The sequence below is a fragment of the Panthera tigris genome, chromosome E2, assembly GCF_018350195.1.
Source record: "Panthera tigris isolate Pti1 chromosome E2, P.tigris_Pti1_mat1.1, whole genome shotgun sequence".
NCBI lineage: Eukaryota > Metazoa > Chordata > Mammalia > Carnivora > Felidae > Panthera > Panthera tigris.
In genome coordinates, this window is record NC_056674.1 from 22,944,704 (window position 1) to 22,968,574 (window position 23,871).

The following is a 23,871-nucleotide window of genomic DNA, read 5'->3' on the forward strand; positions in this document are numbered from 1 at the left end:
CTTCAGGGAAAACATTACAATAAAATAATTCAAATGGAAAAAGGATAAAGATATTCATAGCACTGCTGTTTATGGCAGCAGGAGAAAAGGGAACCAGCCCCAGTGCTGAGCAACAGGGACATAGTCAAACTGCATATGTGGGCAATATAATGGAATACTAATAGCCAATTTTAATAAGTAGTAAATGGGGATGGGTATATGAAATTCGGTAGAACTTCTCCATACACATTGTTTACCTTACAGCCGTTTCACCCTTCCATGCTTGGGGGGAATAAAGAAAAAGACAAATTCTAACAGGTGCTGGTGACCCTCCAGGCTTCCAAAGCTGTGAAGGCATGGTTCAGAAGAAGCAGTGTGCAGCAGACAAGAGGCCCTGCGTTGTGGGCATCTTGTGCCCCGAGGCGTTCTAGTGTTACGAAGTGTGAGTGCTTTACCTGTCCCTAAACCACACAAGGACCAGCCTGGTCCCCAGCTCCCTGGGGCTGCCTCCTGGGCTGGACTCGAGGCTGAGTCTTCACGAGCGTGCTCCGGGGGCCCTACCTCCTCAGAGGCATGGCCCCACTGTAACATGAACTCCTTGAGCTCCACCCCAGGCACGTGGCACTTGTACCCACGGACTCTGGCAGGAAGGTCAGCCATGCCGGGAACCATTTTGGATGTGGGATCTTCTCTCTAGTGTCTCACCAACAGAATCTAACACAAGCCACAAATGTGAGCCACATTTCTAAAAAGCAAGAAGAAACAGATGACATTCACTTAATAATGTAACTTAACCAAATAGACCAAATATTATCAACTTGTAATTGATATAAATGATTATTGAGATCTTTTCCTTCCTTTAAAATATTAAGTCTTTAAACCTGGTGTATAGTTTTTATACTTATAGCACATTTCCTTTCTTACTAGCCACATGTCAAGCCACATGTGGCCAGTGGCTACTGTATCAGGCGTCACAACTCTCTAAAATACATAATAGAAAATGTAAAGATGAAAGATTTTTCTTTTCCACTTGGGTCACCAGTGACATGGACATCTCCCTGTAAAGGGCTGGGAACCTCTTTCTGTCCCTTCTTTGTTCTGAAGTTCAGGATCTGGGCTTGTTTGAGGTACTTGTTAGAGGTCAAGAGCAGGTTGGATGGTGTTGTGGGCTCAATTGTGTGCTCCCCAAATTCATAGGCTGGAGCCCTAACCCCCAATGTGATAGCATTTAGAGGTGGGGCCTTTGGGAGGTAATCAGGGTTAGATGAGACCATGGCCAGGACACCCATGATGGGATTAGTGCCCTTATGAGAAGAGACATCAGAGACCTCACTCACTATCTCTCTGTGAAGACACAGTGGAAAGACTGCAAACCAAGAGTTCTCACCAGAATGCAGCCACACTGGCACTGTCATCTTGGGCTTCCAGCTTCTGGACAGTGAGCAATAAATGTCCATTGTTTACATTAAGTACAAGCCCATTGTTGATGAGTACCCAGTCTTTGCTACTTTGTTGTGGCAGCCCAAGGCCACTGAGACAGATGGGGCACTGGAAGGTTGAGGAGTTGCTGGTAACTCCCTCCTCACCCTCTCTAACTAGATTTAGGGGCAAGGGCATTTTCTCTCTGTATCTTGGGATAACAAGCTGGTCTGGTGTGTGGCTAAAGACCTTCTCCCTGGATGAACCTGACCATCCTCAGCAAGAGGGCTGCTTGCTGCAGCCACTAACAACCAGCCTTGTCCAGGGGCACCTGGGTGGCTCAGTCACTTAAGTGTGCAATTCTCAATGTTGGCTCAGATCATGATCTCATGGGTGTGGGATCAAGCCCCACATTAGGCTCTGCACTGCTTCGGATTCTCTTTGGATTCTCTCTCTTGCCCTCTGCCGTCTGCTCACTCTCAAAATAAATAAATAAAACTTAAAAAAAAAAAAAAAAAGAACCAGACTTGTCCTTCCACCCTGGTACAGGCAGCCCACAGAGGCCTTCGATCCCTCCACTCTTCCCACACCCCTCCCAACCCCTGCCCCCGCACCTGCCTAAAGAACACCTGAACACAGACTGGTCTTACTTTTGGTTCATCATCGCTAAGCTCAGGGAGGTGGCAGTGTTGCAGGCAAGTATCCTGTATTCTCCCAGACCACTTCCGCTCCTGCTAACCTCTTCTCCCAGCTCCCACCCCTCCCCCTCTGCCTTCTCTGCAGTGTGGCATGGTGCCTGTTTCACTATAGAAAGGGAAGTGTTTGGGAGAGAACGTTCATTGCCCACACATCTCCTTGCCCTTGACTTGTGCCAGCCCCTCCTCTGGGCACCCCTCTCCCTCTGGAGGCTGCTGCTCCAGTCTTTCTTCTCCTTCCCCTTCATCACCATTTCCCACTCTGTGCAGGGTTTCGCCCATAAGCATGTACACATGCATTTCTTCCATACTAAAAAACAACAAAAATTTCAACAAGGGTACCAGGACAATTCCATGGGGAATAACTGTCTTTTCAACAGATGGTTCTGGGACAACTGTATAAAAAATGAAGGCGGGCAACCCCCCATCTGATACCATATAAAAAATTAACTCAAAATAGATCATTTCTTAAATAAAAACATGGGAATAACTCTTTATGATCTTGTATGAGTCAATGGTTTCTTAGACATGACACAAAAACACAAATGACAAAAAGAAATTGATAAATGGGACTTCATCAAGATTAAAAACTTTTGTATTTCAAAGGACACCATCAAGAAAGTGAAAAAAAAATAACACAGGATGGGAGAAAATAATTACAAATCATGTATCTGATAAGGGACTAGTATCTAGAATATATAAAGAGCTCTTGGAACTTGAAAATAAAGAGACAAACAACCCAATTAAAAAATATGCAAAGGATTTGAATAGACATTTCTCCAAAAAAGATATCCAGATGGCCAATAAGCACATGAGAAGGTGCTCAACATCATTAGTCATCGAAACAACAATGAGATGCCACTTCTCCCCTACTCTGATGGCTAAAATAAAAAAGGCAATAACAAGTGTTGATGAGGTCGGGAAGAAATTGGAACATTTATATATTGCTGGTGGGAACATAAAATGGTGCAGCCACTTTGGACAACAGTTTGGCAGTTCCCCAAAATATTAAACATAGAGTTACCATATGACCCAGCAATTCTACTCCTAGGTATATACCCCAGAGAACTGAAAACATGTCCACACAAAAACCTGTATGTGAATGTCCATTAGCAGCATTTTTCATAAGAATCAAAAAGGGTTAACAACCTAGGTGTCTGTCAGCTGATGAATGGATACACAAAATGCGGTATGTACATTGTCTGAAACATGCGATGGGATGTTATTCAGCAATAAAAAGGAATTATATACCGATACATGCTACAACAGGGATGAACGTGGGAAGATGCTAAGTGGGAGAAGCCAGTTGCAAAAGACAACATATTGTACGATTCCACTTGTGTGGAATGTCCAGAATAGAGACTGAAGGCAAATGGGTGGTTGTTAGGGGCCAGGGGAGGGGAGAACGGGCAGTGAGCACTCATGGGTGTGGGGTTCCACTCTGGCATGGTGAAAATCTCCTGGAATTAGATAGTGGGAACGGGTGCACAATCTTGTGAATGTACTAGCAATCACTGAACGGCAAACTTTAAAGGGCAGATAGATTTTATGGGATGTGAATTATATCCCAATAAAGCTGTTTAAAAAGCACCTCTGGGAGTGGCTGGGTGGCTCAGTCGGTTAAGCAACCAAATTCGGCTCAGGTCATGATCTCACGGTTTGTGGGTTCGAGCCCCGCGTCGGGCCCTGTGCCGACAGCTCGGAGCCTGGAGCCTGCTTCGGATTCTGTGTCTCCCCCTCTCTCTCTCTGCCCCTCCCCCACTTGCGCTCTAGCTCTCAAAAATGAATAAACATGAACATATATATATATATATATACACACACATACATAAAGCACCTCTTCCATCTCTAGCCACTGCTGCGTTTCTCTTCCCCTTTGCAATGGAATTCTTCAGATGACTTCACCAGTTTGGCTCTGTTCTCCGGGTGCTTTCCAGCGGGCCTCTGCTCCTACCACCCCACTAAATGTTCTCCTGTCACAGCAGCCACATTGTAGGCGACCACTTCACGTGACATCCACGTTACTGAACACAGGCTGGCTCTTGGTCCTCATGCCACCCGATGACCCCCGTGGGCAGCGTCTGGCACGGCTGGGCCCCCTGCCGGCTGCCGCGCTCTCCAGGCCCTCCTCCGGCCTGGCCGGCTGCTCCCCAATCTCCACCTCCACCTCCGCGGCTCTGGCCTCCGGTCTGTCCTGTGGGGTTGTCCACGTGTGCAACAGCGTTTGTCAGCCCGGACTCTCGCCTGCGCTCTAGTCCTTCCCGTACAACTTTGCATTCAGTCTCCAACTTTACATGCCGAAACTGAGCTCCTGATACCCACACTCTCCGCTCAGAAACCATGACAGACAACCACCACTGGTTGGTGGCTGGCCCCCAGCCTTCTCTGTCTCACAAACCAGGAGCTTCACGCTTGCAGCTGCACTGACCTCTTTCTTTCACACCCTGTATCCAATGCACTGGCAGATTCTGTTGGTCCCACCTGCAAATATATCGGCGTTTAATGTCTTAGCATCTCTGCACGGAGCCTGGTGCCAGCCATCACCTCCCACCTCCTTAGCGGCTCCCAGGTTGCCCTCCCGGCCCCCGTGAGTCCAGTCCATGGCAGCCAGTGGTCCTGCTAAAAGGTGAGTCAGGCGTGCTTCTCTGCTGAAACACCTCCCATGACTCCTGTTACCTCGCTCCACGCAAAGCCAAAGTCCTTACGATGCCTCCAGGGCCCTGCTCCGTCTCCCCAGCCTTGGACATCTCCAGCAGCTCTCCCCTTCTCTCACTCTGCCAGCCACACCGGCCTCCTCCGTGCTCCTCCACCAGCCTGGGGACATCTCCACCCCAGGGTGTTTGCACTTGTTGCTTCCTCTGTCCGGGATGTTCTTCTCCCAAATATCTGCCTCACTTCCTTCAGGTCTTGACCCAAGTACACCTTTTCAGTGATGCCTTGTCTGGCCACTCGATCTGAAATTGTAGCCACCCAGCTCTCACCGTCCCCCTCTCTGTGTTGCTGTTATCTGTACACTCAATCCTTCTCAGATACTCCATTATTACAGGATCGACATCAAGGAGAAGGGTGTTGAGATTATTTCTTCAGAAACCAAATGAAAAAAGGCTCGTCAACAGAGCTGAACTAACAAGGGGCAGGCCGAGTGCCTCCATAGCGCACCTCTCTTGGTTGGGAATATTCCTAGTGCTGGAAAAGACCCCAGAGGTATGAAAGAGTATATTTTCCAGTTGTGCTTGTGGTCTGTCTCTCTCTCTCACACTGTGGTCTGTCTCTGTCTCTCACACTTTTACGAGTGTGAGCTCTGCGAGCGGAAGGATACAGCTCCACAGCTATATCCCCAGTGCCATAGGTACTCAAGGGGCTCTTGTTGAATGAATGAATAAAAATAACACTGATGGGCTTCCTTGGGGTTTCATTTTCCATCTCACGTGCAGGCCCAACACCAGCACCACCTCAGTCTCCCACACCGGCTTCTCTTGAGCACAAGGAAAGGCCACATCCCACGAGCCCGCCGAGGTGAGCTCCGGAGTCAGGATGCGTTCCAGGTGACTCCCCAGAGTCGCTGCAGTGAGAGAGCCCTACGGAACGCAGTGCTGGTGAGGCTGGTGAGGTGTGGAGCGTCTGCAGCCCACATCTGCTGGGGGGTGCAAACCGGCTCAACCACTGCAGGGGACAGCCGGGCAGCATGTGCTAAAGCTGCACATATGTATGTCCCGTGGCCCAGCACTGCCACCCCAATCATACCCTTGACAGAAATGAGAGCTTCGTCCACCAAAGACGTCTACGGAATGGTCATGGCCCCTTTTTTCGTGACGACCTGGAACTGCAAACAACCCAAATGCCCATCCACAGTAGAGAGGACATATGGTTGTGGAGGGCCCACCAAATAGAATATTCCACCACAATGCAAAACACCAAGTACACACAGATGCTTACAACAACACGGAGAGTCCTACAGACAGAATTTGAGCAAAGAAGTCTGAACAACAACAAAATCTTAGACTATGATTCTATCTATATGAAGTTAAAAAAAAAAAAACAGGGGAAAACTTACGTGAACACCAGTCCCTCGGAGGCAGGGACCCTTGGAAGAATCTGAGGGAGGCTTCTGGGTGCTGGAGATGCTCTGTATCTTGACCTTGGTGCTGCTCCTGTGGGCCACCTGTGTGTGTGTGTGTGTGTGTGTGTGTGTGTGTGTATGTGTGGAGTCTGAGCTGAACACTTAAGATCTGCGCACTTTACTGGATGTAGCTTAGACTTTGATAAAAAACCCAAAAGTCCCAGCGGGTACCCCAGGTGGCCAACTGCCCCCACTTCTGAACTTCATGTCCCGCCCCATGCTAATTTCCTCCTTGTACTGCTCTGAAGACATATCGATTTTCCTAACTGCTTACTCCTTGACCTTTGGAGAGGAGATCGATGTTCAACATACCCTGGACTGAACAGTGGAGGACATGGTACTCTCAGAAAGTACATCCTTGCTGAGCTCAGTGTCTCTGCGTCATTGTTGTCCTAACTTGATGGGGACTGGACGGGCTTTGTTTCCTCAAATCAGGTTTGCATCAGAATTATGTTTGTTCCTCAGAGTTTTGACTCATGTGATAATCAGCTTGTGAGACATTGAGGCTGCCTGAGTGAGATGTCGCTTTGTCTGTGACTTGAATAAAGGAAACAATCACTGTGTCCATTGTGCTTTTGAATGCTCTGTTTTCATATCTCGGAGCTGTTCATCATTGGGTGGGTTTCTCCCTAATTGAATTGAAATCTGCACACTGTCTTTGCCACAGCCTCATTGTGGGATGAATATGGGCCCCATTCTCTTTCCCTGGGCCCTCCTGAGAGCCAAGCTGCCACTCCCTGCCACGTGACTCAGGGCCACTCCTCTCTGTGCAGGTGGGAGACATGGATATGGACCCTCACACCCCTCAGTATGTCCCCTCAGGCCTCCCAATTGTGCTGGTTGTCCAGACCCGGGTCCTGTGCCCACTCCTAGAGCCAGGATGTGGATGGCTCAGCTGTACTAAAGCCCGTGGCCAAAAGTAAGGAAGAGGGCTTCCCCAGGGGTGTGTGAGAAACACGCCTGTGACTGCCTTTATTCTCATGGCCCTATCACACTCACAACACTTCTGACAGCACATGTGGGGATTCTCCCCCACACCGAGCGATTCCCCACAACCAGCTGGGTGTCCTACAATTCAATTCAGTTCTGACCTTGTCCCCCTGGAGTTAGTGCAAATGCCACGGACAAGACTGCCCCCACTTCCGACGTCGATCGCAAGTCCCAGGGTGTCACCTGGGTCAGGGTTCCCATGACCCCCCTCCTTGGGTTTGATAATTTGCCAAAACAGCTCACAGGACTCGGTGAAAAACATTTACTGGTTTACTATAAAGGATATGATAAAGGACACAGATGACCAGCCAGGTGGAGAGATGTGTAGGGCAAGTACGTGGGAAGGGGTGTGGACCTTCCCCCTTCCCCAGCGCACCTCCCTTCCAGCAGTTCTACGTGTTCACCAGCCCAGAGTCTCTCTGAACCCATACTTCCAGGTGTTTTATGGAACCATCATCATGACTGATCATTAACTCAGTTTCTGGTCCTTCTCCCCTTCCTGGAGAATGAGGAGTGGGACCGAAAGTTCCAAGCTTCAAATCATGGCTTGGTCTTGTCCACTAAGTACTGCATTAGGACATAAGGCACTCCTGTCACCTGGGAAATTCCAAGGTATTCAGGAGCTCTGTGCCAGGAATTGGGAGTAGAGACCAATATATACAAGTGTATTACTTCACTCCAGGAAACACCAGAGTGTGAGCACCCGAAGGAGAAACGTGTGCACAGATGAGCCATGGGCGCCCACCACCCCATGAACCCACTGCAGCAGCAGGGGGCAAGGAGCTGTGAGCAGGCCAGTGTTTCAAGGTGAGGACACAAGTGCAGAACAGAAGATGTGGGGAGCCTGGGCCTGTCTTGGGGGTGATGACTGCATCCCAGCCCCCGCCCAGACTCCCTCTCACTGAGCTCCTTTGCCTTGACTCCACTCTTTTAGACCAGCTCCAGCCCAAGCCTGGGGAAAGAGATTAGCAAGTGGCTGGCTTGGGCCAAGGCTGAGAGGGTTCATCTACTTCCTGGGTGGGGGTGGGGACCCCAGGAGGCTTGGTTGGAATACAAAGGAAGGCATTTTGGCATTTTAAGAATGTTGGCAATTTGCAAACCGCATAAAGTTTCCTTTTGTACACACAAAGGAAGACTTGTGGGGGGGGTGTGTGTGTGTGGTTCCAGAATCCTGGAACCCTGGGTTTCTACAGCCCTGGGTGTTGCTGTGGGCACCCAGGGGTCCTGTTAAGCCCAGCTGTGCAGAGAAAGAATGGGCAGCACCAGCACTGGCTTCAGGCACCCGACTCCTCTCCCTTCCAACTTGGAGCCACAGTGGGCAGAAACCGTTCTCCAGAAAGTCTGTTATTTGGGGTCAAAACATTTGGCTGGACCCCCTGAAGTGACACTCCAGGGATTGAAATTTCCCCTTGTTTTTGCCCAGAAATATCTGGCTTGGTCTTCGCCCACCCCTCTTCTCTTCCTCCCTGCCTGCCCGCCTGCCTTTCTGTTTTCTGCATTGGAACATTTCAGTCAGAGCTGGGCTCTGTGGTGGTGAAGGGAGCTGGCAGGAGACAGGACTCTGGGAGGGACATGGGACAATGCTCTGGCCACAGCCTCTCATCTGGCACTGGCTCTGACTCGTGTCAGGGGTGCACCTGCCCCTGGGGCCTCAGATTCCCTGCCCCAACAGTGAAGGAAACATGAGCTGCTCCTGAGAGCCTCCCTGGGTTTTCACTCTCCTTGTGTGACACCCTCCCTGCAACCGTCCTTACTCCCTATTCCTCCCTTGCACACTGCTCCAAAAGCTAGTCTGAGGCTTTGACATGGGGAGTCTGGGAAACTAGGAGGGAGGCTGAGAGGAGCGGAAGGTGTGTGTGTGTGCACGTGTGTGCACAGGGCTCCCTCTCTGCTGGGATAAAGACTATCTTGTGGGGTCTGGCCCATGCCCCTCTGTGGTCTTGCCTGAACTACTCCCTCCCCCTAAAGGAGCTCCTTCTGTGCCCGCTGTGCACCACAGGCTCCCTCAGTTTGGGCCCGGCTTGCCTGGAAAGGTACAAGAGTGGGGGGACAGGAAAGGGAAGGGTCAGGAGACCCCTCAGTGTCTGTCTCAAAGGCCTGGGTGCGGGCACCAGTGGAGACAGGATTAGCTGGTTAGGGGAAGCCGGTGGAGTCAGTTTCAGACACAGGGGCTCTGAGGCCCCAGTGACCCCAGCATCTTGCCATCATCCTCCATGAGCTAGGGGAAGTCTCAAGGCCACCTTCAAAGAAAGGCATCTGCAGAACTCTGCCGAGAATGTGAGGGCTGTAGGTGAATGGTGAATGGTGAATGAGTGGTCCCCCTGCCCTCAAGCAGCCTGGACTCCAAGGCCAGCTTTGGTGGGCACAGGTCTACTCAGACACCTCGTGACAGGTGGAGGGTGGGAGCCACAGCAGAGGCTGCAGGTGTTCTGGGAGCACGGATGGGACAGTCAATGCTGCCCTGGGACAACCAGGAAGGCTGCAGAGCAGAGGTGGCAGCAGCACTGGGGTCCACAGGGAGGCCCAAATTCATGGACAAAGGCAGATGCTGGGTTCAGAGTCGGCAAAGTCAGAGAAGAGAAGCCTGGGGTCTGGCTCTGTTGGGTTTGGTGACGCAGAATTCCTCCTGTGGCTCGTGGACCCAGCCCCAACATCTGAAATCCTGGCACAGGTCTCTGAACCTGCTCAGGGCTAAGGCAGAACATACGCGTCGAGGGGGTGGGCCCCTTCGTGGGCTCCCTCCCCTCAGACACGGGAGCCTGGGTGCAGAGACAGGCAGGAAGACAGCCCAGAGCCTCCTGGTGCCAGGTGTGAAAAGCCCGACTCAGAGGCGGCCTCTCCCCTGCCCACAGCCCTCAGGAGGGTTACTTCCTGCAAGGCCGGGTCAGAGGCAGGCCAGCAGAAGTGGCTGCCTCAGTTTGCAAGAATGGCATATGAGCTCCAGGATCCTGGCTGAGAACTGGGTCAGCCTTGCAGTCACTCCTAGTCTGTCCGGTAGCTGAGTCCAGCAGTGGCCCTGATGTCCCCTGCATCCTCTTTCTAGCTGAGTCCTCAAGAACAGGCTGAGGCAGGGGAGAGGCCCGGCCAGCTGAAATCCTCTGATATCAGCCTGAATGATGTCCCCCTGCAAACTGGTCTTAACATCACGTCTGCAGAAAGCTCTGCCTGGAAGGGGGTGGAAAGGAACTTCCTGCCCCTGCTGACAGGACAAAGGTCAGTGTTTGGGGCGAAGTGCTGGTCCCCAACCCTCCAGAAAGAGGCCAGGGCCAACAATTCTCATCCAGCACCTTGACTGGAGGCTCCAGAGGTGAGGCTCAATGAGCATTTCATTATCATCCCTTCTGCCCTGCCTTCAACCCCATTTCTTACTTGATTCATTTATTTAACCAACAAATGTTCAGTGCCAGGGACAGGAAGGCAGTTAATAAAACGACCCAGAGTTCCAGTCCTAATGGAGATTACCATCCTTTCTGATAAAGTCATGACTTCCTTGAGGCTCAACCAAACACCACCTTCTCCAGGAAGCCCTCCCTGATCACACAGCTGTTCTGGGAGCTCTGGCTCCTGGCTTTGTCTATCCTTCTTTCAGGACTCAGGCCACATCCCCTTCAGACTCAGGATGGCCTTATGTAACCTGGCTCTGCCTTCCTGAGACTGATGCTGATAGATGGCTTACTGAGAGACGGCTCTCAGAAAGTGGCACGTGCTGTCACCACCAGCACCAGTACCACTGCCTCCACCATCATCAAGGAGGGATAAGATTCCTCCGGTCCTGTCAACGCCCTGCCTGACTTCCTGCTTCTGGCAATTGCGTCCAGCACCCATACAGGTGGGCCCTATTTAAGAAGACTCAGCACCTAAAAATCCCAATAGTCAAGACTTCCAGGGAGGGGTCACTGGCTTACTGCCCGCAGAGGCCTCCCTCAGTATCCTCAGAGTCCTTCGGGAGCGCCGCATCCCTGCCCAGGGGCAGGTCAAACTCTAAAGGGCCTGCCTGTCAGTCAGTCCCCAAATGCCATGAGGTCACTGCTGAGACTCCACTTTCCACCTGGAGTGACTTCTGTCAGGGCTGATGCCACAAGGGTGCTTCAGGCAATGCTGAGGTGGTGGGGGGCTCCAGTGCCCTTCATAGGCATGGGCCTGGTCCTCAGAACCTCCCCTGGCCCATCTCCATCTCCCAGGAGGAGGGGCAAGAGAGGCCCCTCCCCGGGCTGAAGGATCAGCCTCTGGCAGGCAGGAGTCCACGCGCAGCTGGGAGGAAGGATTCCCAGGCGGTAGACGGGAGCACTTGGCTGGCAGGACAGCCGGTTCCCGTGCCCTTGCCAGGCCTTGTAAGTGAAGCCCCAGGAGACAGCGAAGGCTAGGATATAGGCCCAGCAGACCCAGTCCTGCAGCCAGACCTCAAGCTTCATTCTGGGGAAAGGGAACATTGTGAAGAGCAGAGGCATCGATTCAGCCTGAGGACTCCTGACCTCCTGCATGTGTGGGGGTGGAGTGGTAGCCAAGGGCGAGGGTCAGTTGTGTGCCCTTGGCTTGGGGCAACTCCAGAGCTTTTCAGAACCGCACCTGTTGGGGAGGCAGGTGAGAGAATGCAGAACCCAGCAGCCTGGTGGACAGCGAGCCCCTTTTCAGAACAGCCTGGGGCGGGGGTGGCTGGAGGCAGGGCCTGGCCTGACCCTTGACCCAAGCCAGGCTGACAAGGTTGTCTCTGGAGGGGAGCAGATGTAAAAGAGTGAGAGATGGGGTCTCTTGAGGCATCCCCTTCTCTTCTTGGGCCCAGATCTTCTTTTCTGAGAGGCCCTGCTTCCTCCCAACACATTCCCCTTTGTGCTTTAGTGGCCAGGGGCACTGGTCATCACTCGACCTCACACACTAGCCCAGGGCAAAGTTCAGCCCATGGCATTTATTTAGCTTCCTGGTGCACCATCTGCAGTCATCTAGAACATCCTGTAGAACAGGGGAGGGGCCAGCTCTTTAGGAAGAGATGGAGACAGCCAAGGCCAGCCGTCTGCCACCCACCACCACAGGCAGATGAGGCCTCAGTGGAGCCTAGTTCCTTGTCTCAGGGATCCTAGGGGTCTGGGGGGCTATACAGCCCCTCTCTCTGCCTCAGCCATCTGCACACAGCTATCAGGGCAAGCTCTTGAAAGTCAAGAGCAGACGTGCTACCCTGCTGAAGGTCCCAGTGGCTCTCGGCACATCTGAGCTGGTCCCGCCACCTCTCTGGCCTCAATCCAGCCATGCTGATCCAGAACACATGGACTCCTCTCCTCCTCAGGGCCTTTGCACTTGTCATTCCCTCTGACTGGAACACCATCTCCCCAGATGGCATTGCTGACTCTCTCACCAATCACAGGGAGCTTGTCTCTGTGGCGTGCTGCCCTCCACCTGCCCACTATGTCATACCTCAGTCCCTGTCCCATCACAGCACATACTAGGACCTACAGCACCAGCTTCTGTGCCTGTCTCCTCCGCTGGAGGAGAAACCTTAAGAGTGGGGACGTTGTGTTACTCACAGCTGTGTCCTCAGCACCTGGCATGGCACAGAGCAATGAATCTGCATGAATGAAAGCCCTCCAAAGGTTGCTGGCCACTCGAGCCTTTGGGTCCTTACAGGCTGTACCTAACACCTTGGGGCTCAAGGAAGCAGCCACCCTCTCCCAGTCCTGGGTGGGGGGAGGTACAAGGAGAGCAGGTCTAAGGGTCCCAGGTTGAGGGACAAGGCACCACTTGCCCAGCCCTGGTGAGGAAGTCATGGACCTTGGTTACCTGCCCTGCATGCCTGGGTCTTGTGCTCTGTGCCCCCATGTCAGGCATCTGTAGAGAAGGCTGGCAGTGCCCAGGATCCATTGCAGGCATCCTTCCTGTCCAAGTGAATGCTGCCCCTGCTGCTTCTACTCCCCTCTACCAGGCAAGGGAGGCTCCAGGAGAGTGCGGCTGTGATCGAGAGGCCAGTGGCTGGAGCTGGGCACTCCCCACCCCCCCCAGCACCAGCTCTGGGGTGAAGGGATGGGGCTGCCTGGCCTGGCTGTGAGAGGGTATCTGATCTGTCTTCAGGAAATTGTCTCTCATCCTGTGATGTGTCCTGCCCTGAGCCCTCCGTCCAGGCAGAACCAACCTGGACCAGTTTGTGTGGCTCAGGGAGACCAAGGGCTTGAAAACCAACACGTTCTCAGAAGTACCTCTGACCCTCTCCCACCTGCTCCCTCTGCCTGCACAGAAAGGCCATAGGCAGGCCCCGGTGCCTCACACTTTACCTCTTCTATCCTCCCTCACTGGGCTGGAGGCTTGCCGTCCCTGGGATCCAGCGACCTGCCAAATCAGAGGTGGCATTATAACCAGACCCTCAGGATCCTATTTGCATGTGAGGATTTGAGAACTGGCAGAGGGCAATTCTTCACCTACGGCCTGGAGCCCGGATAATGGGGTTGAGACCTCCGATCCTGGCCAGAGCCCACTGTGCCATGAGGGTAGGGGATGCTTTCCTTCCCCCAGAATCACTACTTCTAGCTGACAGTGATCTTCCCCTCTTCTGCCACAGGGCAGAAGCAAATGCAGGAGACCATCAAAGGACCCATGACCCTATGGCCAGCTGCAGGCCAGGCATCAGGAGGCTGGCCTTCAAGCTCCAGTCCCAACACACTCGCTCTGAGTAAGGCCAGTCGCTGCACTTGGGGCTCTCCCACTCAGTGACATGACCCCCAGGAGCAGGCCAGGCAGGAGGCCGCATGGGAAAGCTTTGAGCCTGGAAGGCCCAGGCAGAGCTGGACAAGTGGCTCCGTGTTTACTCGCTGTCCATCCACTTAGATGACTCACACCAAGTGAGCAGGGCTACAGGTGCTGGGCCATGGTTAGAGTACCCAGATGGATGGCGAGGTTTCCTTGGGAACCAGCCAAGAACACATCCACGTGGTGTGAATGTCTGACCCCACTATGCTGCCAGTGTTCCCAGGAACACCCAGCGTGGTATACAATTGTTGACATTTGCCACCCAGCATGGTTTCAGCCCCTCACGAGCCATGTCTGAAGCAAAATCCTCCTGAACTTTTTGACCACGCAAGTCCATAAATGTTCTTTTTATTGTTAAATCAGTCTGGGTAGGGTTTCTGTCACTTGCAGTGAAGAGTCCTAACAGAAAACGCTGCCTTCCCCAGCCACAGGGAGAGAGGAGGGCTGGACTGAGAGGCATCAGACTCTTGGACAGCTGGACAGAGGTGAGATGGGGCCAAAGGCCTGGGCAGACTGCCCTGGACCCCCAGGAGTCAGGCTGCACCAAGCCTGGTGGGTACTTGGAGCATGGCTCTCTTGCCTGGCTCAAGATGAGCCCACATGCCTGGCCTGACAAGGCCCAGCCACCCAGGCCAGTGGGCCTCAGCAAGATGCACGGGCAGACGGTGGTTTCTAGGGCTCCCAGTCTTCCCTGGGGGTGTGCTTGTCCCAGGGCCAGGTGCTGTGGTGCACGTCCTCAGAGAACAGGGGACCTCACGCCAGTCCTACCTTCCCTCTGGTCCTGACAGGTACCCGGGGTTGTCTAGTTCAAGGGGTCATCTGGGGCTACAGCTCATAGGGCTGAGAAATAAATTTGTTCCCAAGAGGCCGAAGTGTTTGGGTTTGCTAACTGGAAAGAGAATTACCTGAAGTGGAGCAGAAGGCTGCCAACGTCCAGCCCAAAGGCACTGGGGGCCGAGAGAGAAAGAGCCATTCCCACTGCGCCTGCCACCCACGGGGCAGGGTCCTGGGGGCTGCTGGGCAGTCTGGGAACTCTGTTCTCTCAGGAGCACGGGCAATGGAGTCTGACTGGATACAGAAGGGACCCGGGAGGCCCTCCCGCACAAGCTGCAGATTCGGGTCAGCTGTGGAAGGACGACCAGGAGACGCCGGAGGCGTAGAACTCCACGCGGCTGGGCCAGTCGCCGTCCCCACTGCCCTCCTTGTCCTCGTCAGAGTCATCATCGTCCCCGCTGGATGCTCCGCAGATGGCCCCGGCCAGGTAGGCCGGCTGCCGGGGGGACCCCACGCTCTGCTCCTCCTCCTCCTCCTCCTCCTCCTTCCGCTTCTGGGCGGCCAGCTCGCGGTAGCAGAGGCTGCAGACGCGCAGGGGCTTGGGCGACAGGCGCGGCAGGAGGAAGCGCTCTCGAGAGCACTCGGCACAGACCACGAAGCCGCACTTGCGGCAGTGGTGGCGCCGCGTGAGGGCCGAGAAGCGCGTCTGCGTGCAGCGCATGCAGATGTCCGTGGCCTTGTCGGGGATCCAGGGCGCCGCGTGCTCCGTGCTGGGCTGGCGGCCCGTGGCCAGCAGCTGCCGCCGCACGCACTCCTCGATGTGGCTGATCCACTCCTGGCGCTCCGTGGTGGAGGCGGCCGACACCACGAAGGACTTCTTGGCCGTCTTGATCATCCAGCGGTTCTTGGCCTGCAGGGTCTCGGGCAGCGGCTCCAGCGTCACCTCCTCCAGCGGAATGATGTGCTGGCTGCGGTACTTGCGCTTGTTGAGCACGATGCTGCCGTACACCAGGATGTCATTGAAGAGGAAGAAGATGCGCGGTTTGGCCTTCTTGCGGCACTCCTTGGTCAGCACGCCCTCGCCCAGCAGCACCCGGCCTGGCAGGGCCAGGGGCTGCCCGGATGCCCCGAAGCAGCTCTCGACCGCGGCGATGCGCTGGCTGTTGATCTCCGTGTTGGCCAGGTAATCCACCATCTTCTCTGGCAGCCTGGCTGTGGGAGGAGCAGCAGGTGAGGGAGGCATCAGCTTGCCCGGCACAGCTGGGGGTAGGCAGGGAGCGGGAGGTGGGGGGAGGGGGGAGTGGTGGTGGGACCACACTGCCCACCCCACCAACTCACTGAACCCACCCAGCCAGACAAGCCACTCATTACCCTACTGCGACCCAGAGGGCCTAGACAGCCACCCAACCAAACAAACTCGGTGTCCCAGAAGCCAACTCTTAGCTATGGAGAGATGAAGGGGGATTCCCCCGTGAGGGGCATGAGGAAGTCGGCTGGGGATGGGACGTGTGGCTGCGCCAGGCTACCACTGTGGGCAGTAGGGGCTCGATTCCCTGGGGAGCCTTGGGATACAGGGTAGAACGCGTCTCAGCGCTGACCACCCCAGTTGAGCCCCAACTCCCATCAGGGGCTTCCAGGGGCACCGAGGACCTGGCACGTTGGGCCTGCCCCAGGTGGAAGGGCACAGGTGCATGTACCAGGACACCAAGTGCCAGGCCACGGGGGTCTGCATACCTAACCCACCACTGACTCCCCCATCCATCAAGCCAAACCATCACAGACCTGCAACCCACTCACTCAGCCTGTGAGCTCAGTGGTCACCACTGCCATCATCACAGGTACCATGTGCTGAGTGCTTTCTGCACGTCAAGCATGAATATCTTATTTAATCCTCACACCAATCCTAGGAGGTAGAATCCCGCATTGACAGGAGGGAAAGTGAGGCTCTGTGAGTAAGTAGGGGGCCCAGAGCTTGTACCCCGGGAGACAGTGCCTTCCTCCGTGGAGGGTGAGGCCCACTCTGTCCTCCCCTGCCAAGCACAAAATGTCAGTGGCCCAGGTCTCATGCAGGCCCCCTGTGCTCTGTCCACACATATTCCCCTGAGCCTGCAGACTCATGGCTTTGAAGACCACCCAAACACTACTGACTCCCCAGGTCAAGCCTCCGGTCCTGGTTTCTCTCTGAGCTGTGGGTGTCCACCTGCTCACGTGATTTCTCACCCGCTCATCTGAGAAAAGGTCCTCGAATTCAACATGCCCAACACAAACCCAGCTTTTTCCTCTAGCTTTTCTTCTTTTCCATAAACAGAACCATTCACCCAAATCTAGGACTCATCCTTGAATTTCCTCTTTCCTGTACCTCCAACATTCAGCCCATAAGCAAGCTCCGCCATTTTTCTCTCTCACACTGAGCCAGAGGCTGCCTGCTTCTCACCACACAGCTACCCCGTTGAATCTGCAGCAAGGCGCTATCATGCCTGCCTGAGATAGGCTCTCCCATGCTGGCTCCCTCCTGTGACCTCTCAGCTCTTATTTCCCTTCAGAAAGGGTCTCTGACAACCCCAGCTCAGGTAGCTTCTCCCCAGACCCAGGACAAGGTTGGCAAACTATGGCCTAAGGGCCAAGTCTGGCCCATGGCCTGTTTTTGTACATAAAGTTTTATTGGAACATGGTCACTGTCATTCATTTACAATTGTCTGTGGCTGCTGTCATGCTGCAAAGGCAGGCATGACTAGTGGTGACAGAGACTATAGGCCGTAAGGCCTAAAATATTTACTCTCTGGCCCTTTACAGAAAAAGTTTGCTGACCCTTTCTCGAAGATGTTACCCTGTTTTGTTTTGTTTTGTTTTTTTTTTTACAGGATTTATTAGGACTTTATATTTTCCTGTCTATCTATCACTTGCTTATGTGTTTTCTATTTTCCTCACTCAGTTGTAAGCTGCATGAGAGTAGGAGCCTTTTCTTGTTTGCTACAGTATCCCCAGTGCTTGGAACAGTGCTAAGTGTTTTGTAAGTTGCTAGTGAACGAAGGGACCTTTCCAAAGCTCCCAGACACCCACCGTGCATGAGTTAGCTCTTACTTCTGAAGAGGAAGCAGGTAACAGCTGATGTCACTGCCAGCACCATGTGTACAGGCACACACAGCATGACCCTGGCCAAGCTGATCACACATGTGGTATTTCTGGGTCACCACAGTGTAGTTCTGTATGTCAGACCGCTCGTGGGAAGCTAGAGCAGGGCCCCGTATGGGGGTCGGACACACTGCACAAGAGGGGTGCTCGGCCCCCTGAGTCACATACCACGTGCCCCCTTCAGACCACAAGGCATCCTGAGAAGCTCTGCCCACACCACCTTACGAAAGAACAACTATTTTTAGGTTGCTAATCTTGGCTGTGTGTTGCAAACCTAGCTGATTATTGGTGACAGCCTGGGGCTCTCCTGCCAGGACTGATTACTGGGTCCCTGCTGTGGATAGCCTGGCAAAATTCCAGAGGCCACCCTCCAGCCCTTGGGCTGCATGCTGGGACCCTGGGATGGGCTGGATGATGGCTGCACCGGAAGAGCTCAGAGCTCAGTAGAAAGAGACCACCAAATGCAGTGAATGTAGTGCCTGTGGTGGAGACAAGAGAGATGTCTAGCAGCAGGGGAACAGCAGCAGGGGAACGGGTCCAATAGCCAGGTCTGCTCATACAAGGGAATACTGTCGGCTGTAACTATGACCCAGCCAATGTATGTGGGTCAACATCAAACAGTGAGTGGAAAAAGCAACCTGCTGACTGGTGTGTGACAATATATAGGCAGACATCACACAGCATTTCAAAAGTGTTCAAGATCTAGATCTCTGAATAAAGATGGACAGGATGGAACTTCACACTCATGAGGGTGGCTTCTATTTAAAAAAAAAAAAAGCCCCGAAACCCCAGGCAATAACAAGTGTTGGCAAGGATGCAGAGAAGTTGAAACCCTGGCACACTGTTGCTGGAAATATAAGTTGGTGGAGCACTAAGGAAAAGAGGATGGAGGTTCTTCGAGAAATTAAAAATAGAAATACCATATGATCCAGAAATCCCATTCCTGGGTGTATAGCAGAACAACTGAAAGCAGGGTCTCCAAGTGGTATTCACAATAGTCAAGAGGTAGAAGTGTCCATCGATGGGTGGACAAAATGTGCAACAGAAGACTGTTCTGCCACAGAAAGGAAGGAAATCCTGCTATAACATGGATGAACCTTGGAGACATTTATGCTCAGTGAAATAAGCCAGTCACAAATATACAGCATGGCTCCACTTACACAAGGCACTTCCAAGTAGTAAAATTCATAGAGACACAAAGTAGAAAAGTGGTTGCCCAGAGTTGTTATTTAATGGGTGTAGAGTTTGTTTTGCAAGATGAAAAGAATCCCGGAGATGTTTCACAACAATGGAAATGCACTTAATTCCACTGAACTGTACACTTAAAAATGTCGAGGTTTAAAAAAAAAAAATGATAAACCCAAACCAAAGTCAGCAGAAAGTGGCCTGGGGAAGGGTGACCTGGATGTGACCAGGAATGGGGGGGATCAAGTCGGACTGCACCTTAATCTATGATATTTTCTTTCTTTTATTTAGAAAAAGCAGCAGCAATGTGATAAAATCACAATACCAGCCAGTTCTGAGAAGTGGGAAGATGAGCTTCTTTTTCTTTCTCTAAATGTAAGGTCCTCAAAAAGAAAAGAGGTCAGGACAGTGTCTGCTTCAGGAGCTCTGAGCTTACTGGCTGGGAGCTCTGGCCTGCAGTGCATGCAGTGGGTCACCAGGTGGGGCCTCCCCTGACCACACAGCGTCAGGGTCCAGGGACACAGGAGATGCCAGGAGCCCTGAGCAAAGAGTGCTACCTGTTTCCTCCAAGCACACCTGTGTGTCAGGCTGCCTGGCAGAACTGGATGAAAACCCAATCTTACCACCACAGACTGAGGCTTAACACGTTTGGCAGCTGAAGCAGACAGACTTTGTGCCGGGACAGAAGACAGCAGATGGCCCCCACCTGGCTCTGTGGGGTTTGGTGAGCTCTAAGGGGCCAGCCTGCCCAGGTCCCCACTCTGACCTGGCGCTACCCAGGTGGGAGGCATGGAGGAAGTGAAGGGCAGCACCCAGGGAGGGGAGAGGTTCAGGCAGGGGAGGGCCTACAACTCTGTCTCCTTGTCCCTTGTAGGGGCACCAGGATGCCCCATGCAAGACTCCCATACTGCTTGTCCCCAGCCGATGATCTATAGACCCTCTCCAGGCCCTCGTGGCCCCTGTTCAGCTGCTGGCAGCAAAATGTGGCCCAGGAAGTGTGGGGGTGTTTGTGAAAGGGATTTGGGCCCTGAGCTGATCCCACACACTGACTGGGGCATCCAGAAGGCTCACATGCCCTTCTCCTCCATGAGCCTATAGTGGGTCCCAGGTTGGGTGAGGGGCTGGGCAGACAACATTCTCCTGGGGTTCTCTCCATATCTGCCCTCCCTTCCCACAACTGTAATGTCACACCTTGGTTTGACATGGCCTGGACATTTTTCTTGGTAAATATGGCAGCTCTTCACCCAAGCAGATGGGGAATCCTTCTTTTTACCGTTCTCACCAAAGAAGTGAATCTCTCTCCTTTAGGACAGGGGAGGGGAGAGCTGACCCCATTCCTCTTGGGACTAGCCTGCCTCCGGACAGCCTCTGGCATTGGGATAGTGCCTGTGCGGCCTCCGCTGTGGTACCCAGCACCCAGGGTGCTGACAGAGGGGGGACATTCCTGGAGGGCTGGTCAGTATCTGACAGCAGGGAAATTAATAGACCTGGTTTTGTTGTTGTTGTTTGCTTGTTTGTTTGTTTGTTTTTGGAAGGTTTGGGAGGGTGCCAGGCTCCTGGGCTGGCCCTCTTGAACACAAGTGATCCCACCACCTGAGCTGGGCTGAAGGTGCTCAGTGAGCACCGGGGTCTGGGGAACCATGCTCCAAGTGTTGCTGGATGGCCAGGGTTCTGTGCATGACGGACGAGGTGTCTGTCAAACCTACCTCAAGTCTGACCCATTGCCGGATTTTCTAAATAAAAGTCATTGGAACATGACAACAGAGGCTGGTTGCAAAGCCTAAAATATTTACATTTGGCCCTTTATAGAAAAAGTTTGCAGACCCCTGATCTATACTACCCCATACTATCAAATGCATAATACCACTCCTCCAGGGATGCACCTGACACGGGGCTGTGTCCTGAGGGAACTTGTTCTCTCCTCTCTTCCACTCAGAAACAGCCTTTGTGTTTCGAGAGAGATGTCTGGGGCCCCACCCTGGGAACCCTGGAAAACAGGACCTAGGAGGGACACCAGCTCCACCCTTCTGTTAGAGTTACAGTTGGGGACACTGCTTATAAGAGAGGGGGGAACCTGGCCAAGATCACAGAGAGGGGGAATAAGGATACTAGCCCCTTGGACTATCCTTTGGCTTCTGACTGGGGCCAGGCTGATTCATCACCAGCTCCTCTTCCCTCCAGCCCCAACCAGGCCCATTGGGCTTCCACACCTGCTTGATTTCACCTTCCAAATATTTACTGTAAGTCTGACCATGTGCCAGACACAGTCCTACTGTGTTTTGCACCAGGTTTCAGCAAGGAACTAGGGACAAGTCCTCCAGTGACAGACTTCCTGGTGGGGCAGCCAGACTAGTAAGTAAATCAACAGGTAATTTCTGACTGTGAGTGCTAAGTGCCATGAAGAAAAAGACAGAGGATCTGCCTGGCACAGCAGGGGTGGGGGTGGGGGTGAGGCAAGGTCTGGTGAGGAAGTAACCTGGCACCAACCTTAATACTGTGAAAGAGTCAGTCATGCAAAGTTGAAGGAAAGAATGTTCTGGGCCTTGGGAATAGCTCGAGAATCTGACCCATGGAGGCTGTAGAGGACGGAGAGAGAGGTAAGACATAAGGTCAAAGGGACGAGCAGAAGCCAGTCCTGAAGGTCCAGAGGCCAAAATGAGGGTCTGAGTTTTTCTCCAAGTACACTGAGGAGAGTGCCATGATCCAAATGTCCTCTCCTTCCAGAGGGGGCCACCCCTCAGCCTTGTCCAGCCCTGTGCTTCCCCGAGGCCCTTCTCCATGAAAAAAATAGTAATAAGGAAAATAAACCAGAGGCACCATTAACTAAGAGCTTACAGCTCACCACGTACAAAAGTAAGCACATTATAAGTATTATCTCACTTAATCCTCACAAAAGCCCCACTGGGGAAAGTATCACCTCCATCATCAAAATTACTGCTCAACGGCTCAGCTCCAAAAATAACCATGAGCTGCGGAAGGCTGTTGTTGTTGACCGAAGACAGAACCAGAAATCCTGAAGTCCAGAGCGCAGGGCTCCTCTCCAAATGCCTGATCCCCTGCGTACACTCCAGCTCCAACCCAGGGATCCCTTGGGGGTGGTGTAGGCAGGTCCCTTAAGCTCAGCTGGACTGCCTCACCTCCTGTCTTGGGGCTGACGGGTGCAGGGACACAGGCTGAAGTTAGAGTCATCTCTTGGCCAGCACAGACCCCAGTGGAAATTATGTGCCCAGGAACACCCCAGTACTAAGTGGAAACTGTGTGCCAAGAATGACCCCAGCAAGGATAGTCCCCTCCTTGCTGGCTTTTGACCCTCTGGGGTGAGATAACAGCTTTGCTCAAATTGCAAATGATATTTTCCTTGGACTGTGGAGATAAAGTTTCAGAGTGACTCTGAACCTTGGAACCTTTAGAACCTTCATTTTCCCACCTGCAAAGAGGGCTGATGACACCACTCCCCTGCCTAACTCTTCCGTGTTCAGGGAGAGAGAGAGAGGGAAAGAGATTCCAGTTCATTCCAGGTTGGGACTATCTCTATGGGCCTGCCTCGGTGACTTCCTCTGTGAAATGGGAGATTAAGCCCCGCCATTTCCTTTGACAACTCCTGCCAAAAGTCACAAATTCCAACGCTTCAGGGTTCAGATTGTTCCTCAGTGAGAGAGGCCAGAGAGGACCTAGGCCACTTGGAAAACACTGCCACCTCCCCCACCCCCACCTCCCCAGTCCACTGGGGCAGTTGTCTTGGTCCACTTGTGCAGACCGCGAAAACCGGGACCAAGAAGTGAGACCACGACGATGGCGTCACGCCAGGTCTCTCAGAACCATCACGGGAAAACTGGCGTGCAGAGATCCCTGTCACCCAGGGGGCAGATCCGGGGGCGCCTCCGTCGCCCGTCGTGCATTCCCGGGGATCTTGCTTTGATTGCCCAGCTCTCTTACCTGCGCTCACCCGTCTCTCCCTGGAGCCCCCGGAGCCTCCACCCCGCGTCCAGCACCCCCAACCAGCAGTAAGCGCCCGTCTCCGCTCCTCTGCTCGGGTCAGAGTCCGAGATGGCCCTGGCTGCGCTCCCGCCCGGCCAGAGCCCCGGAGCCACCTGGACAGGGTGGCCCGGGGAGACTGGAGGCGGCGGGCACACTGCTCGCCTGCTCCGCGCGCCCCGGCCAGCCCGGGGGCACTTACCTCCTCCGTCTGGTCCCGGCGCGCCTGCACCCTGCCCAGCGCCCGTCTGCGAGCCCGCTCCCCGGCGCTGCTTTCCGCTCCGGGTCTGGGTGCCCCTGCCCCCTCCCGCGGCCTGCGCTACGGCCGGCCCACTCCAGTCAGACACGCCCCCCACCGCGGCTCCGCCAATCGGAGCCCGGGCGCGCGGGCGGGGGCGGAGCCTGGACGCCCCACACTCAGAGCCCAAGTGCGGAGGAAGTGTGCGCGGGCGGGGTGTCCCAAGTTAGAATCGGCCGGACCTGCATGAAATTACTTTTCGGAATCTCTCAGGGCTGGTTCTCCAGTCTAAATCCCCCAGTCGCCTGCCACCAGTTTCCCCTGCCGAACGCAACACCGCAGCTCCGCACCCTAGCTGCTCGCATCCCGCTGTGGACGCGTCTTCGCTGCGGGCCCCCGAACAGTGGGGGGAGGAAGGGAGGCGGTGGAATTATTGTGCCGTGTGCTGCCTCTGGCTGGCTTCCCTGCTGCTAGCTGACACAGTCATCTGCTCTCAGCCACCGGAAATTAATAATCATAATATTAAAAATCAGCAGCATTTAATCTGTTTTAAATTTTAAACTTTTTTTATAGTGGAAACTTGCAAACATACATTGATTGAGTCCAGTTTAATGGGATCCAGGTACTCACCACCC

General features: G+C 53.6%; 1 protein-coding gene across 3 annotated transcripts in view; it reads right to left on the reverse strand.

Moving 5' to 3' along the window:
• Positions 1–23,871, reverse strand: part of PLEKHF1 (pleckstrin homology and FYVE domain containing 1) — a 36,066-nt gene continuing 12,195 nt past the window's right edge. Inside the window, exons 2-3 of one of the 3 annotated variants that reach the window (XR_006211987.1) lie at positions 14,838–15,918; positions 1–724 (exon numbers count right to left, since the gene is read on the reverse strand). Coding sequence is in view for 2 of the 3 variants with exons in the window: in XM_042969809.1 (XP_042825743.1) it covers positions 15,053–15,901 (849 nt within the window). In the remaining variant the exon portion in view is untranslated. Of the gene's footprint in view, positions 725–14,130; positions 15,919–23,200; positions 23,285–23,871 lie in introns of those variants that run through there. The other 2 variants (XM_042969808.1, XM_042969809.1) reach the window with 2 other exon arrangements.